The 19,192-nt window shown below is 37.0% G+C and overlaps 1 protein-coding gene across 1 annotated transcript in view; it reads left to right on the forward strand.

Annotated features, from left to right (window-relative positions):
• pth2ra (parathyroid hormone 2 receptor a) overlaps positions 1–19,192 on the forward strand; it is a 100,410-nt gene that overhangs the window by 71,813 nt on the left and 9,405 nt on the right. The window contains exons 10-11 of the mRNA XM_053496755.1: positions 8,914–9,008; positions 11,445–11,583. Of these exons, the coding sequence (XP_053352730.1) occupies positions 8,914–9,008; positions 11,445–11,583 (234 nt within the window). The remainder of the gene's footprint in view (positions 1–8,913; positions 9,009–11,444; positions 11,584–19,192) is intronic.

Consider the following 19,192-nt stretch of genomic DNA (forward strand, 5'->3'; position numbering starts at 1 on the left):
AATCAGAATCTAGAATTAATTAGAACTGCACTGTGGTACAAAATGTAATTTATGTAGTTCAATGGCCTGAAGACATGTTCTAAAGATTAGTTTGTCTTGGGGTTGTACATAAGTGTGCACGCACAGCCCCAACACACACACACACACACACACACACACAAAGATTAAGAGGGTTAAAATAAATTACCCAGGAGTTGAGCACTAGGGGTTGTTGTTTTTCCTCTACACCATTTAGCAGTTAAATGCAGAGTAAAGCTTTAGGTCTGCTCTTAAAAGGGTTGGAATTGTCAGAGGAAATTGGCTGGGAAAGCCCTTGTGGTGGTCTTTACATGCATTTTGTTTCTTTTGTCATCTTTGTAAAAGGTGAGATTGGGCATCAACTAACTGCGTGTGCGTCTATGGTCCTATAAGGTTATAACAGAGGTTAGAAATTCCGATTGAAGCACAGGGCACAGCAGACATAACCAGATGCACCAAATGCACCAGCTGTCAGGGGCGGCGGGAAGATTGTCAGATAGAGGACCCAAAAGAAGCCTCTGTGCAGGACTGTTTAGAACGAGGGCAATAAAAATAAAGCTCAAAGTCAAATGAGTCTCTTAGTTCAACAATGCTGAATGAGAGCCGATAAATCTATTCACACCTCCGCATAAGGAGCCTGATAGAGTCATTTCAAAGGACAGACAGAAAAGATCAAAGTCAGTAAATCCACTCATGCTTCTGTGTTGCTCGTCTGAAGAAAGGCGATGAAATCAAAATCACGAGGATCAAAAGTTAATAAATCCACCCACTGCTTTGTGAGTCCGAAGCACTTGGCAGTCGTAAAATCCAAAAACACCAAACAGAGATCAAAGTCAATCTGCTTCATGCTTCATTCTCATTGTGAGTTTGACATTCAACATTAAAATCAACATTAATAAATCCACTTACACAATCTAGAAACACAAGGCAGTGATCAAAGTCAATTAATCCACTAATACTTCTGCATTGTGTGTCTAAAGAAAAGGGAAATTGTAATCACAGACACAAGGTGAGAATCAATGTTAATAAATCCATTCACGCCACTGCATTACATGTCTGAAGCCAGAGACAGTCACAAAATCTGAATTATGACTGCTGTGAAAATTTTCCCTAAATAGTTTTCCACTTCATAGTGAGACTTTATGTTCTTTTAAATTGAGTCTATTACTGGGTTCCCCTTGGTGCACTGGTGCACACGTGTGATGCTGGGTGGATCTGAGCACAGAGCAAAGGGAGCTCAGCTGGTTTGGAGAATAATTTATTGTACTGTATATATGTATATAGGACACACTGTATGTTAACAAGGTTTAAAGACACTAAAGAATAGACTTTGTTTAGACTAATGATTTTAAATTTATTTTTGATATTCAATATTCTGATTCACTAAGATGTCTTTCATCTCAAGTGTCCTTAAATCTTTTATACTGTAATTTGGTTCGTTTAATATGTATGCTCGGTTTGCCAGTGCGCTATGTCTGGTATTTCTCATTAAGCGTGTCTGAAACAGAAGGCACCTGGCTTGATGTCATCATGCCTTTCTTACTGGAACAGTAAGTCTGTTTTCTTATAAGGTAGCAGTTCAACATGTTATAATACAAGCATCTGTAGTGGCACCAGTAAGAAACCAGCTTAAGACGTAAAGGCAAATTATGGCAGCACTTTTCTTGGGTATTAACAATCACTAATGGTCAGTGACACCAAATCTTTCTTGTATGGATGGTTCAGTCTAAGGCCTTGTTCACACGGGCGTAAAATGTTTGGATAAACGAACGCGCTCTGAACGTCCTAGACATTTATGTTGCGTTTTGTAGTGGTACTTAATTGACTTTTACACCGGCGTTCGTTTGTCTGTCTAACGTCAGCCTGCAGCCCAAATTGTAGTTTGTGTGTTAACCTGTGGGGGCAGTGTGTCAGGAACTGGATATGAAAGCCCGCCGCTACCGGGTTCACTCTCTGACTGCACAACATCGGATTAAAGGACGTTTTTTTGTGGTTTATAAAGAAATGCGAAAATTTCCGCATATGTTTTTCAACAATTTATTTCATTTTATTTTCCACATTTTTCTATGTATGGCAAGTAGGATCATGGGATATATCCGGTCCTCCAAAGCGTAAAATGAACATAAAGAAAAACGAACTAGAAGCGGTTTCCTTGCGTTCGTTGGGTTTTGAACGCCAAGAAAAAGCTGCATGCAACGTGATGCCGTATAAAGGCGCAGCCGGACAAACGCACGTCACCAAAGCCCGTGTGAACATTGACTCCTACGTGTAGAAAACACTCGCCGCTTGATCCGCGCTCACCGGACGCTACGAACGCAAGAAAACCGCTTGATTTTAATGCCCGTGTGAACAAGGCCTAAGTACCATCGGCCCCATCGGGGGACAGATATAGTACATCCGCCTTCTCTTTGGCAGTTATATACAGGGTTGGGTTGCCAGCTCAATGCCCTATTGTATCTCAGTAATTAGGGGTGAAGCACCTTGCTTTCTGTAAAGGTCCAACAGTTGCGTCCCTGCAGTATCGGGGCCAGAACTGACCTTAGAAAACTTTAATCACTGAGCCACCTCTGCCCCCTCGTTGTTGTATAGATACTGTAGCTTAAAAACATCAACATGCTCTCTCCTTTTCTTTCTAGTGTTTTCTGTATAACTGTCAAGGAATTGAACTCACTCGTTACCCCACCCCCACCTCCTGCCTCTGACACAACATAGTTGTAAAATTGACCATGAGTACTGCTGTGTAAATAATAAAATGTGCATCATGTATGTGAATTCCATTCTACTTGAATAGTCAATATACTCTGCAAATGAATAACAGAGAATGCATGAGGAAGAAACCTTGAGATGAACTAGTGACAGGGAAAAGTATTATTGTGTTTACCTTTTGCTCTTATTTCCTCACAAGTAGCTGGTGGATAAACTGGGTTCAATTATCTCCTTTGCATTACAGCTGTCATTGGCTGGCTATCATCACTGCTAATACTTTAGTTAAAGAGGGGCTCACACCCATTGTTGTGTTATTCATCTTGGTACAGTGGTTTCCCCAAACTGTGTCTCATTCGGGGTGTAATTCTGCCTCATAGTCAGTGCTCCCAGGATAGCCTACAGATTGACCATCACCCTCACCAGGATAAACCAAGTAGCTCTTCTTTCGGTTGCTCCCATTAGGGCTCGCAACAATTCTGAATCTGCAGATTTGATTCGGAACCAGTTTCATCCTGGATGCCCTTCCTGTGAAATGACCTGCACTTGGACATTTCAAATTCAAATTTTATATGTCACATACACAGCCATACACATTACGATATGCAGTGACATGCTTGATTCGTTTGTCCCCTTGTGAGAGAGATTCCCTTTCACGAGAAAGGCAGGGATGCTAACAAGGAACGAATATAAATCAAATACTGCAGATACATTCCCTGAGAAAAATACTGTAATAATGGCAAACTGAACCAGTTTTTGCATTTCAGAGAACTCTGGTGCAATCTTTATTGCTTGAATTATTCACTTTTATAGTTCATGGCTCTATGTGACCTGATATGCAATTGCATGCAATCTCAGGCCACCTTATTGGACTATACTTATGGTGATTAGACTGATATTAATGAATTAATTTGTTCCACAGGCCCAGATTTTGGTAACCATAAAATTTTCCCTAACACAGTTCCCTTTCCTTTTCTGAGTTTTTGTTTTTGTGTGACTAGATAAATAATATCTAAATTGATAAAGAATATTATTATTATTTTTTTTTTTATTATTTAGAACTGCCTCTCAAAAGATAATTAAAATACCACTATGTACAGGTGCATAAATAAAATCAGGTGAAAATGTGAAACAGTTTTTTGTTGTTGCAGCTGGTTTAATGCAAATTTTTTCAATGAAGCTTTTGTACTACACAGGACTTTAATTGTCCTGACACCAGTACCAAATTGTTTACAAAAAATACAGATGTTTAATAGATCACAGAGAAACTCCTTAAAGAGGACATACTCAAACACACATGCAGGCAACTGGAAAAATGTGTGCGTATTATGTTTCGATATTGCTGCATGCAACTTGGTTGCTAATTAGGGAAATGTCAAGACAAAATCATTTTGGGTCACTGTGCATGTTACTCACCCTCATGAATATTTATCTAGGTGCTGACAAGAGCAGCACTAGAGATTTTCTTTTGCTGGTGCTATGTGGTTGGTTAATGTTTTCTGCAAGGATGCTCAGACAAGTTAGGGATTCCCATTAGTGTGACACTTGGCACAGATTCGTTTCTACTGCATCGCTCTAACACACACACACACACACACATGCATATATGCAAAACCTACCCTGACAGTTACAATGCCGTTCTGTGTTAAAGACAAAGTAAGACATTTAGATCATATTATGTAGATTTAAGGTTCACAAGCCAGGCTACATGAACACACTATAAAATACCACGATAATAAACTATTTTGTATGAGTATGCCCCGGCCAGGGCTTCCACATAAGCCACAAGCCACTAATTTTCAGCCCATTTCAGCTTTAGAATCAGAGATCACAAACCCATGCTGCATAAAGGCAAGTGTTCTGTTTCCTAAGACCTAATATTTTATGAATGAGCATTGCATAGAGATGACTCTAAACAGTCAAAATTCATGTCTTAATCTGCAAATGCATAACAAGCAACAGAAGGGGAAAAACTATGCACTTACCATTAGACATCTTTAAAATTCATAAAACGCTGTGTTTATGGAGGGAATAACTATCCATTATAATATTGTTAATGCCTCTTTAATGCTAAGGAAGAAAATAAAAATGTGTTCCAGGTAACAAGAGGTGAAAGTCAAGCAAGAAGTTCAATGTATGCTTTACCCTTTGGCTAAGTCAGATTGCCTGTGTTGGCTTTATGATTTTAATATTAAAATGATTGGTTTGTTTACGATGGTGTATTGTTTAGCACTGTGGCCTTGGCCTGTGACTTACAGGATAAGTGGTATATATAATGAATGGGTGAGTATTCATGTATTAAAATAATAATAATAATAATAATAATAATAATAATAATAATAATAATAAATAAATAAATAAATAAATAAATAAACCACAGACATTCCTTTGGGGTGCCAGAGGGGTGGTATGGCTATCCAAGCCTTCCCTGGCTAGACCCATGGGTATCGACTAGTCAGTCATGATGCTTAATCATGGAAAGAAAAGTGCATAAATTACTGTAAACTATAACTCAGCCTTATTATTATATATCAACAGTGTAGTGATTAAATACATATTTACCAAGCTGATTTATAGCTATCAATACCAAATATAGTTTACAATGCTGAAATCACCGTGTGCATGACCACAAAATTATAGTCTCTACTGTTCAAATCTTAACTTTATTTTTTCTTTTTTATTTAAACGGTTATTTGGACTCCATACAGTGTACCAATGCCATTAAAAACATCAGGAAACTGCAGATTTAGGTTTCAGTTAGGTAAAGTTTCCTGACCACAAGCAGTGTTTTTTAAAATAAAGTGCTCATGTGATATAAAGCAGCTATCAGGTAATCGTCCTTTTATCACCTTGTATGGTTAATGGATATTATATCCCAAGCAGGAGTGTTAGACAAAGGCATCTATTGTTTGCTGAAACATAAAAACACAACATTTCATGTATTTTAGGATAATTTACATAAATACTGTGTCACTAAGAAATATCCTTTGTAAATTTTGCACTATTAAATCTAAAGTGTCTGACAACAAATCAGGTATCAGGTAATTAGCATATAGAAATCTCTTTACATAAGCCACAGACTATTTCATGGCTGACAGAGAATGCACAGTAATGCAAAAAAATAAAAAATAAAAAACTTGTTACATTTATAAATTAACTTGTCGAACTCAGACATTCTTGGTAAAAAAAAAAAGCAAAAAAAAAAAAAAATGCCCAGTTTATGAAGCATTACAATAATTCATCAAATACCTTGAGAATACCTTGATTAACAACACACAAAATTGCAAAAAAAAAAAAAAAAACACAACAACAAAGAAATATTGATATAATAAATTTGGCATGTTCGAGCTTGTTCTCCACATGTTTACTTCAATTTTATGTACCCCAGTATGTTCCATTTCTTATTTTCAAACCATTATTTCATCTGATTACTGCATGTGCTAGACCCCTGCTAGCTATTTGTCCAAAATAATCAGCTAATGAAAGTATTACATTCAATCACCTCTGACTTCTTTTTCACAAGACAGAGACAAAAAAACACAAAAGATTCACACATAGAACTATGGAAAAAAATAACCAGTTAATCAGTGAAATTTAGGCTTACTCTATGCATGCACAAAAATCAATTCCACAAATCAATTTGGGAAAAAAATGGATATGCTGCTGAATTTTTCTGGTGAGTCCACGTGTTCCCTTCAAAAGTAGCATCACAGTAAATCAATGAAAAATTCTTATGACTGATCACCTTATATGATGAAACATTGCTATGTCAATAGGAGTGGTCTCTTCCTGAATGATAATTTGAACATCCATAGAGAATCAGGGCTCACTGAATGGATCGTTTAGGGGCAAAAATGATGTAAAACATCTAGAAAGCCATTCTATTCTATTCTACCACATCTCAACCCACTTAATGAAGATTTTGGAGTGTAATGTTAGACACTGCTCCCCCAGGACCATCATTAAAGCACCAACTAGAGAACATAATTTGGAAGCATTGTGTTCATTTATCCAGTATCAGACACCAAAAAGACACCATCTGAATTTTACCGAACAAATAATTGAGTCTTCCATTAAAAAAATTACTGCAGTGATAAATATGGTTTAGTTGGCAACAATTTATTTAACCCTGAATGATGGATTGAGTAGCTTCTCATTTCTTTAAAAACCATGACAGAAGACATATCCAGTGGTTGTGGCAAAGATATACTATGTTTTAAAAGAGTCAAATTATTGTAATGCATCAAGCAAAGACACAACAACTAAGGAGACTGCAGAAACTACTGAAATAGGGTTAAATATTGAAAAATGCATAATTAAAACTTAGAGAACTATCATATAGACCAAATGTGATCAGAAAAACAAACATCCTAAATAAGCGCGATGTGAGACTTAAATGCTCATTGAAGTTAAAAAAAAAAAAAACAGTATAACTTACAGCTATGTTTAATAGTGAAAATAAGAGCATTTTCACACACACACAATGCAAAGATAACTTATAAGTGAGACTCATTAGAAAAAAAAAGGCTTCAGTTTTTTAGGGAACATAATAAGTGGACTTTAGAGCATTGGAAAAAAGCCATGTGGTCTGATGAGTCCAGATTTACCCAGTATTAGAATGATAGGTGCATTACAGTAAGATGGGAGGACGATGAAGTGATACACCCATTTTGTCTAGTGCCTACTGTACAAGCCTGTGGGACAATGTTATGATCTGGGTTTAGCTGGTCAGGTCCAGGCTCAGCAATGTTCTGTGCCCAAAACAATTAGGTCAGTTCACTACGGATATGGTTGATACAGACTAGGTTTTTACATCAATGGACTTTTTCTTCCCTGATGGCACAGGCATATTCTAAGATGGCAGGATCCATCAGGCTCAAATTGTGAAAAAGTGATTCAGGGAGCAGGAGACAAATGGATTGGGCACCACAGAGGGGATGTGCTGGGGAAGACATTACGCATTAGTCTGTCTCTCCCATCATCAATTCAAGATCTTGTGGAAAGATGAATGTGACTTTGGACTAAAATAAAATAAAATAAAATAACTAAATAAATAAACTTTACATGAGCCTATGTAAACAATGGCACAGCCATAATCGAAGGTGGACCAATGAAATAAACATATATATATATATTAATATATTTATTGCCCAGGGAAAAAATGTCCTTAAATGTCTATTCCCAGTTATCTTTGTAGTAAATTTTCATGTACATTTTAAACTATAGATCTATAGGTATAGGTATCTATAGTTTAAATATTAGATGTAATACTGTAGATGCAACATTAAACCATATTCTGATGAAAAAAAATGCATGGTGAAATGAGCCTTGTCTATCGCAATAAATATATATAAACATGTATCTGAATTCGTTACAAATATGAATGAACTCCACAGACAACAATACAAGCCCGTCTCATAATAGACCACAAATAAATGTCAGCTCACTTGTTTTTTAATTTCTTAATTTTTTACTGAAAGCATGCAATTTATCTATTTATTTATTTATTTATTTATTGCAATTCAGAGGCCAGTTTTAACCCTGTTAGAACTCTCAGGCACCCAGCTGTGTACAGACATTTAGCAAGCTATTAGCAGTTTTCAGATAATTCCTCAACCAGCAACAAAAAGACCATTAATCTAATTCCAACAACAAAAAAACCACTCGTGATTCAAACTAAAATAGCCATCTGGTGGCAACCCGCAGTGACTGGCTTTGATACACAAACTGTGATTATATTTGCGAATTGGTTAGTAAGCTCAGCACCTGTCAAATCCTAATGGATTTCATGTGTTGTCTATGGGTGTGATCTTAACAGTCACTTTCGTTTATGCGAATTCTGTTGTTAGCCTGCCATATATACAGCTTGTATTTAATTCCTTTATATTTATTTAAATAGTAGATGACAGCAAGGGGATTTCTGTTTGAGATATTCTGACAGCTACTGGACCTAAAGAGTTTATTTTTCAGGAACAGATGTCTGGATGCTATAGAAATGTCCTAAATATATCTAAGATGTCTTTAATTTTGTTGTAGCGAAAATAATTTAATTCATCCTCAGCCAACAATGAGAGGAAGGAGGGTTTGTTGTAGACGTTGATCTGACAGTTACATATCTGATTAACACTTCTGAGAGCAGTGTCTAACCCGAGTGTTTCTGTTGTTTTTTTCTCCCCATTCTCTCTTTGACAGCTTAACTTTATCCTTTTTGTGAATATCGTTCGGGTCCTGGCAACCAAGATCCGGGAGACCAATGCAGGAAGATATGACACGAGAAAACAATACAGGTTTGTGAAATGGCACTAAGATTTTATCTCCAGCACTTTATAACTTCACTGAGTCTTGGTACTGAAATAAGTTATACAGTATCCAATTAAACAGTGATACAATCAATTAAACGCTGGCAGTGAAATTTGTGAAGTGAATAGCCCCAGGTGATATTAATTTGCTGTAAATGAAAAAAAGATCTTCAGGCTTTGTTAATTGTTTATGCTGTCAAGCCTTCTCATCCAATACAGAGTGCATGCTCCAGGAATAATTGACTTTAGTTAAAAGAAGTCAAGGAAGAAATAGACTTCTTAATTCAACTGCTTATAGTCAACATAATTTGATTCTAATCACAGTGTCAGTAATCTGTTTTCTTCCACTATCGAATCCCCTTATCTCTTCAGTTTGTTGCATTTGCCAATTTATTAGGTACACATTGCTAGTACTAGGTTGAACTTACCCTTGCCTTCAGTACTGCCTTAATACATTATGGTATAGCTTCAGTAAGGTGCTGGAAACATCTCTCAGAGATTTTGGCCCATATTGTCATGAAATTATCACGCAGTTGCCGTAGATTTGTCATCCATGATGCAATGCTCCTGTTCCGCCACAATCCTATAGGTGCTCTGCTAAATTAAGATATGGTGACTGGGTAGGCCATTTGACGACAGTGAATAGATTGTCATGCTCAAGAAACCGGTTTAAGATGATTTTAGCTTTGCGGCATGGCTTCTCATCCTACTGACATAAAGGGATGGATGAGGCATTTAAACCATGCCTAAGTGGAACTAAGGGGTGCAAGGCATGCCAAGAAAATATTTCTAGCAGCCTGAACACCACCAGCAGCTTGAACTATTGATACAAGGCAGGATAGATCCATGCTTTCATGATGTTCATGCTAAATTCTTGCCCCTACCATCCAAATGTTGCAGCAGAAATCGAGACTCATAAGACCATGCAAGGTTTTTACAATTTTGGTGAGCTCATGGCAATTGTAGCCTAAGCGGCATACCTCAGCTGTAAGGAGGTGTTAATTGTGGCCTTTCTATCAGCTTAAACCAGTCTGGCCATTCTCCTTCTACTTCTGGCATAAACAACTCATTTTGACACAGAGAACTGTCACTCACTGAATATTTTCTCTTTTTCAGACCATTTTTCTGTAAACCCCAGAGACAGTTGTGCTTGAAAACCCCTGTAGATCAGCAATTTTATACCCAGACCAGTTCGCCTGGCACCAACAAAACCTGCCACGGAAATCATAATTTTTCCTCATACTCAGTTTGAACAGTTTGAAACAGCAGATTGTCTTGACCATATCTACATGCCCCCCAGGTGTTGAATTGCTGCCATATTATTGGCTGATTAGATATTTGCATTAAAAAGCAGTTGAACTTAATGAAGTGGCCGGTGAGTGTATGTCCAATAAATCAACAATGCAATGGGTTTAACTGTACTCTCATTGAAAAATCCCAGATCATGCACATAAAGTGATAATAATTACTACCTTTTTACTTTCTAGTGTTAAAGGGCTATTTTTCAGTATAAGCATTCAGTCTGGGAGCAAGCAAACAGCAAAGGCCTGCAATTTGGTGTGGTTAATAACAGTAATCAGTTCAGTGCTTTTGGACACTATGTCTCCGCAGTATGCAATATATCACAGGTGCTAGTCTGGCCGGAGGAATTTTTTATCAAGGCCGCATCACTCATGTTTACAAAATTATAAAAGAGGGTGCAGTACATAGTTTGTTGTTTAACTGCTTTTAAATGGTTCCATCTCTGACCTCTTAATATATAATGGTAGCTATATGATGACATGAACACTTTTTAATTCCTTTACTTTGTTAGATGTACTCCTCTCAGCTTTCAACTCTCTCCATTATTACTAAAGTTTTCAAATTTGTGTATAAGTGGGATCATTATAATACCTCCTTGATTCTTCTGTGGGAATGTGTTGGTGGAGAATTGGTGGATAATTTGAGCATTTTTGAGGCTAATATTGTCTCTAGACACTTGCCATATTACAGTTTTCAAAATGATCCCCAAAAATTGTTCTGCTACTGTGTTAACTTTAATTAAAGAACCTGATAATACGTACAGTACCTCGAATAAAATATATTGTTATTAGATGCATTGGGTTGAGGTAAAGTTACATGTTTTAAATGTGGATTTTGTCCAGATACACTAAGTTTGTCCTACTTTCCACAGCCATGCCAATAAGGTTAACTATTATAAACAGACTCTCTGGCCCATCAAGGGCATATTAGTGTTTTGCACTCAGTAGTCTTGCAATTAATTCCAGATTAACTACAGCTCTGAACACATTCAAGTGTCTAATTTGTATAGTGCATATTAGTCCACGTTTTAAAATGTGATTTAATGTAAATGTTCATATTAACAAGATAATAAACATAAGTATTGACTCCCCTCCACACCTCGCCCCTTGTGTCTATAACCAGGAAGCTGGCAAAATCCACGCTGGTATTGGTGTTCGTTTTTGGTGTACACTACATTGTGTTTGTGGGGATGCCACACACCTTCAAGGGACCCAGCTGGGAAGTGCGCATGTACTGTGAGCTCTTCTTCAACTCTTTCCAGGTAATCGATCATTGGTTAAGTGCTTGCATACCAAACAGAGTCAGATATCATGTTCAGCAAGTTCAGGAGAGATGCATAACATTTTATGTCAAGGATATCATGGGACATGGTGCATTGAAAATGTGAACACTGGGTAATTACTCAGAAAGTGTCTATAAAGTAATGGTTTAGTAGACAGTTATGAGCAAATCAGTAATTATTTAATCTTATTTATCTACAGGGGAAATTTAGAAAGTTATCATGTGTTTATCAAGTTTCACTTATGCAATACTGTTCTGGATCATCACCTCCTTGTGAAAGGCACAGTATTCAATCCACAGAAAGATTGCAATGCAAGTTTTTTTGTTTTTTTTTACTGGTATGCCATGTTGTTTTTAAGTTCATCCAAGATAAGGCCAGGTTGGAAATCTAACAGGTGAAGAAACTGTCCGTTTTTTTTATATAAAATAAAAATGTCACCAATATTACACCAATAAGCCGTAACATAAAACCACCTGAATAATGTTATGTAGGTCCAACTTGTGCCCCCAAAACAGCTCTGAGCCAAGATCTCAGAAGGTTGCTGTGGTGTCTGGCATTAACGCATTAAGTCCTGAAAGTTATGAGATGTGATCTCCATGGATCAAACTAATTTGTCTAGCACATTCCTCAGATGGTCCATTGAAATAATATCTGCTGGGAACTTTGGAGGAACAACTCATGGTCAATCCATGGTCAGTTTCCTCAAACCACTCATGTAGGTTTCTGCAGCATGACCGGACACATTATCCTGTTGAAAGAGGCCACTGCCATTGGCCAACACCATTGCTATAAAAAGGTACTTGATCTGCAAGAAAATTTGGGTATTTGGTATATGTCAAAGTAACAACTACTGTACATAAATGCCAGGACCCAATGGTTCTCAGCAGGACATTGCCCTGTGCATTCCCATACTGAATGCCCTTTGTCAGCTTGTCGTATTCCTACAGTGCAGCCTGGTCACATTTCCCAAGTAAATGCTAACCACTGTATATTGGAAACACCCAACAAGACCTGCTGTTTGGATATTGCTCTGGCCCAGTTGTCCAGCCATCACAATTTGGCCCATGTCAAGATTGCTTGAATGCCTATACTTTCATTGGTTTCAATTATGTTGCTAATCATGAATAAATAAAAAAAATATTCACTTTTACAATAAAAATGATAAAATTACAATGTGCTACAGATCTCTCAGTTTACTCCATCTTATGTATGCTGTATTCTTAAAAGCTGCTGTTTTCACAATAACTGTGTATAGTCCTAATGTGAGTATTATGCAATATTTTGTAAAAATCTCCAGTGACAGTTTTAAATGCGAGTCTTATGCATTTAGTTTTTTTTTCTACATAAGGCCTCCAAATCATGCCTGTTTTGACAAAGCCTGCATAAGTACTGCATAAGAGCCACTGTTTAGCTTGAAAATCCCTTGTGCAGTTTGGGTATCTTGCACTTCCTTTCAGCTCCTCTATATTTCATCTCTCTATTTTCCCACACACTCAGCTTATGTATTTGCCGAAGGAAAGATTTGTTTTGACAGGAACATATCCTACCCAATGTTATGCTGGTTCAATTACTTTACTTTGGTTTTTGAATACAGAAGTTATTGGAAGCGTTTGAAACTGCAGAGCCTGAAATGTCAGCATTTTAGTGAGGAAATGAAAATCAACTTGTCTGTGTGAATGTAAAGATCAAAGGCTCTGTTTTCTCACTGATTCCAAATGTTATTTGCAGGTTAATTCCAGAGTGTTGCTATTTTGGTGTGGTGCAAAACAGTAACAGTAACAGTGATTGGTTCAAAAATTAATTTTACACCTTCCCGAGAACACTTCTCTGCACAGTGTTACCACTCTCAGTTGGTGTCTTCCTTTACATAACCAAACCCTGACTGACACCTTTCCAGAACTATTTCACTACAGCCAGTCTTCTTTTTTGACAGCAACCTTGCGTTACTTACAGAAATATTAGAAATATTCAATTTCAATTATTCATTAAAAAAGAAGGATTTGGACAGTGCAAAGCTTCTATGATTAGATATGTCCATCAAATTTTCTACATAATGGTGTTGGTTCATTTCAGGCAGATGTAGACTACAGGCCGTCCCCTACTTACAGATCTGGCCATTAAGAACGCACGTTTCGAGAATAGGGAACTCGCAAGCTGCCGAGATCGTATTTGTGGACATATGATTCTTAGAATTTTATGTCTACAAATACTTTAACAAAATACACTTACTGTATCAACTCATCAACATACACTTATCAACAATTATCAAGGATTGCATTTCATATGAATGTTACATATACGCAGAAACACACACAAACTCTTCATGCACACACACCTATGAGACGCGCAGAAACACATAAACACTCCGCGCATACACACCTACAGTATGAGACGCGCCCGCGGACACATACAAACTTTCTGTGCAGATACACCGTGCAGGGAACAACTAAACAACAGGTCCTCTCTTCGTAATACACCTGTCCATAAATAACGAAAATATTTAGGCATATATACTAAATTTATTTCACTTAAGTATTACAAATTAAAACAAGAAAAGAAGACGTGCTGAGCTTCAGTTCATTGTGATGTGGACAAAAGGTCTAGGAAGGAAACAGTTGTCGTTATTTTACAAAATCTAAAAATATTTAGTAAATTTGCGAATTACACTCAAAATATCAAATCCAACACTGAAGTCTGATTTAATTGGTACCAATAAACATTTTATTTATTTTTAATGGCCACATCTGTACGAGCAAGTTCTGTTCTGGGAGCATGTTTGTAGGTCTGATTTGTTCTTACTGTAAGTCTGACAAAATGAGTCTTGTACTCCTTTGACATAAATATACAGTGCAAAGCATACTAATCCACTGAATTAAATCCCTGTCCCCTTTCCCCACATGGAAACCGTAACTGCGCCTAAAGAGCATTTATTCTCACAGTGTTGTCTCTGCGCCTATAAATTGCAAGGGGAATTCCAGATGCCATTTCCCTATATTTTTGTCTTATAGGGAATTTCCCCATGAGAAATAATGGAAACTTTAATGATTCATTTCACAACCCAAAAATATTCTTATAAAAATGATCAGTACAAAATATAAAGTTAATATAAAATTAATGAACCTTCACTTTACTCTTAAAAAAAAATCAGGCATTGTGTGAGGGAGATGACAGAGAGGAGGAGGGGGGGGGTCTGTATATATATATATATATATATATATATATATATATATATATATACACACACACTGTATATACAGTGCATCTGAAAAGTATTCACAGCGCATCACTTTTTCCACATTTTGTTATGTCACAGCCTTGGAATGGATTAAATTCACTTTTTTTCCCTCAGAATTTTTCAAAATTGAGCTCAGACACATCCTGTTTATATATATATATATATATGTATGTGTGTATATATATGTATGTGTATATGTATGTGTATATATATATATATATATATATATATATATATATATATGTATATGTATATATATATATATATATATATATATATATATATATATAGAGAGAGAGAGAGAGAGAGAGATGCCTTCACATGCATATTATTACAATATGTTGGCCCATGCTTTGCTATAATGGCTTAAATGCTTCTGTAAAGGCTTTCCATAAGGTTTAGTAGTGTGTTAATGGGGAGTCTCGACCATTTTTCCAGAAGCACATTTATGAGGTCGGATGTTGGACCAGACAGCCTGTCTCACAGTCTCTGTTCTAATTAATCCCAAAGATCAGGTTGGGGTCAGGCAAGTCAAGTTCTTTTACACCAATCTTGCTCATTCACGGCTTTATGTACCTTGCTTTGTGCACTGGTTTGCAGTCATGTTGGAACTGGTGTGGGGTTGTTTCTCAGGAGTTGGGCTCGGGTGATGGCCCCTTCTTGTTTTAGTATGACTGCATACCGGTGCACAAAGCAAGGTTCATAAAGACATATGTGTTTAGTGTGGAAGAACTTGACTGGCCTGCACAAAGTCAAGTATACCCAGTATGTACTTGTGTCTGTGTGTGTATATATATATATATATATATATATATATATATATATACTTACATACTGACATACTGTTTTGGAAACAAATATAGAGAGTGGGTGGATTTCAATCCAGACAGGGTGACTAATAAATGCACACTGACTCACTAGCTTTCTAGCATTTAAAAAAAAAAAAAATTATAATAATTGGCCACATGAACAACTGCTTCAACACCCACAGCAATTATTTTATTTAGAGTATATTCACCCTAAAAATATAGTTTTTTAGTCTACTAAATATAAGTAACTTTATTTTAAAAATCTGTGTATAATTAGGGCTTAAATCTTATGAGGAGATTCTCTATTGATATTAGATTATGTCAATGTTATATGAACATATTGTCATGTAAAAAGTGAAAACATGCATGTGCAGATAAAGATGTGTGTGTTATCTTATTTTATTTTATTTTATTTAAACAGATAGTCTAATCCAAAATGCCATTTCAAACCCCTACCCCAAAATTCAGGCACAAAGTCAGTCAAGGAGCAAATCAGGTGCTAATGCAAAGCTACAGTAACTTAAAAACAAGGTCAGTAAACAAGGTCAAAACCAGGATAGTAAACAAGACACACAATGGCTGTAAAAAAAAAAAAAAAAACATTAGGAACTCACATGAAACAAAAAAAAGAGGGGGGGGGGGATTACACATAGTAAATGAAAAGAAAAATTGGACACACCTGTGAACAATGGAAAACAGGAGGTAGAAATTCAAGAATTAAATTTTATTTGAATAGCGCTTTTATCAGTTGTCATTGGTGCAAAGGAGCTTTACAGAAGCAAAAGAAATCATGGAAGTTTGTATGAAACGGGAATGCATATGATCAAAATGATTGTCCCTGATAAACAAGCTGAGGGCAATGGTGGCAAGGAAAAACTCCCTGAGATGGCAATAGGAAGAAACCTTGAGAGGAACCAGACTCAACAGGGAACCCATCCTCATTTGGGTGAAACAGAGAGCTTGGATTAATCTACAGTTATATTGTGTGTAAGCCGGCTGGAAGTTCAATATAACAGGTAATTACTTTAAGTTAATATTGAGTCCAGTTTGTTATTGGAGGCTCAGGTAGACTGTAGGAAATTTTAGTCCTAAACTATTGAGTGATTGCAGTCACAAGTTCTCAAAGAACAGCTGTCTGCATCAGCCAAGGACAGGACCGTCTTCATGGTAAAATAGAACCGTCCCCAGTCACCACACGCATCCCAAACAGAAGAGAATGAGAGATAACAGTTAGGTATGGTTACAGTCATGGAAGACAGCTTTTAAACATAACAGTTTAACATTATACTCTACGTCCATGAGTTCCCCAGATCTGCTCATTTACCCAAGGCAAATATATTTACAAAAACACCAAGACTTTGTCTGAGTCCTGAACATCAATTGGAGGACTATTCTATAACTTTGGGGTTTTGTAAGAGAATGCTCTGCCCCCAGCTCTACAGTAGTTTTCATAATACGCGGTACTGACAAGCAGCCTGCATCCTTTAATCGAAGTAGGCATGGTGGCTCGTAAGACACTAGCAGTTTACTTAGATACTGCAGCACGAGATCATTTAATGCTTTATACAGTACATCAAATGTAGTATTTTAAAATCGATGCAGAATTTCACTGTGAGCCAATGCAGTGAAGCTAAAATAGGGGTGATGTGCTCATGTCTTCTGGTTCGAGTGAGGACTTTCGTTGCTGCATTCTGGACTAACTGGGCCTAAAACCGAACCCTGTGGAACACCAAACTCCACTTGAGATCTGAGATAACTTTAGAGTGTGGAATTGTGATAACATTTCTTATACTTAATCCGAAAGATATTATTAAATCTTAAATGCAAAATAGTCACTATTTAGATCTACAAACTGATAACAGTCAAATAGGTTTTGAGCCTGGAGTGGGCTTTTACCTTAATTCCTACTATATTTTCCAATCTGTAAAGGAGAGTACTATGATCAGTGGTGTCAAAAGCTGTATTGACGTCAAGTAACACAAGTATGCTGACACAACCCTGATCAGAGGCCAGTGGAAGGTCATTTATTACTTTAACAAGTGCTGTCTCTGTGCTGTGATGAGGCCTAAATCCTGACTGACACAGTTCATGTATGCTATTTCTATGTAGATATGAACATTGCTGCTGTTCCAGAATCTTAAATATAATAGGGAGGATTGATATTGGTCTGTAGTTGGAAAGCTGACAGGGGTTGAGGTCAGGTTTCTTAATTAGTGGTTTAATAACTGCTAATTTAAAAGATTTTGGAATAAACCCACTGCTAAGTGAAGAATTAACTATTTTCAACAGGGATTCATTTATTGCTGGGACTATCTGCTTGAGAAAATGTGTCGGTATATGATCTAATACACAGGTTATTTTTTTTGCAAAGAAGATGAGTGAAATTAGTTTGGGGAAGGAAAGTATTCTAGGTTCTGATCTGATATGGTTATCTGCATCAATTAAACTGTCTGGTTTCGAAGCCTGAGTTTTTTGCCTAATATTTACAATTTTGTTATTTAAAAAGTTAATGAAGTCCTTACTACGGTATGTTGTTGTGGAGATTTCTGCAGTGGTCTTATTTCTAGTTAATTTTGCTATGGTATTAAATAAAAATCTAGGATTATTTTTGTTAGCTTCTATAAGAGTGGAGAGATACAACGATCTAGCAGCACTAAGATATTTTTTATAGTCCAGGATGCTCTCTTTCCATGCTAATTGTGTAACGATGCGGTTCGCGCGAAGGGCAGAGCCGCGCATGAACTGCTACCATGCAGAGTTCTGAACTGGCAAAGGCGCGCCCATTTATACACACGGCTGCCGGCTGCCTGAACGAGCCGCACCTGGTTAAGTATAAGTTACAGAAAAAAACACAACACCCCTTTCTCCCCATAAATCCTCGGTAAGGGCAAAAGCCCTGAGAGGATATATTTTTTGTTTTGTTTTCCAGAGCCCCGTACTGTATGTTCTTATGTAGACAGCGGAGCCCTGTTTATTTTGTGTTGTTAGTTTTCATTTTTCTTTTAAGTTCCCTTAATTAATAATCCCACGCCATCTCCAAACGGGAAGGTCTTCCCGTGTGTATCAAAACACTCTCACAGCCCCCTATTTCACTGACCCCCTCTAAAGCCCTGCATCAGGGCTCTTACAACCATTAAAACATCTCATGGTGCGGCGCTTCATACCGCACCACATAACAATTTGAAATACTAACAATTTAGTTTGACGCCATTTGCTTCTTATTCTTCAGCGTTCTATTTTATCGTGCGTGTGTGGTCATTATACCAGAGAGCGAGTTTCTTATCTTTAATCATTTTCCTTTTAACTGGAGCTACATTATGTAAGGTATAAGGGAATGTTGACTTTAAACATTTGGTTCTGTGGGGTCAGATGGCGATCCAATTAAAGTTGATAACTCTGTGTGGTAGTTGATGTGAATGTACGTTTAATGCGGTAGCGCGGCGCTGTGCGTGCATTTTTACTATGACACTCTTTAATTGAGATCTGAGATAACTTCAGAGTGTGGAATTGTGATAACATTTCTTATACTTAATCCGTGTAAACA

The sequence above is a fragment of the Clarias gariepinus genome, chromosome 5 (genome assembly GCF_024256425.1).
Source record: "Clarias gariepinus isolate MV-2021 ecotype Netherlands chromosome 5, CGAR_prim_01v2, whole genome shotgun sequence".
NCBI lineage: Eukaryota > Metazoa > Chordata > Actinopteri > Siluriformes > Clariidae > Clarias > Clarias gariepinus.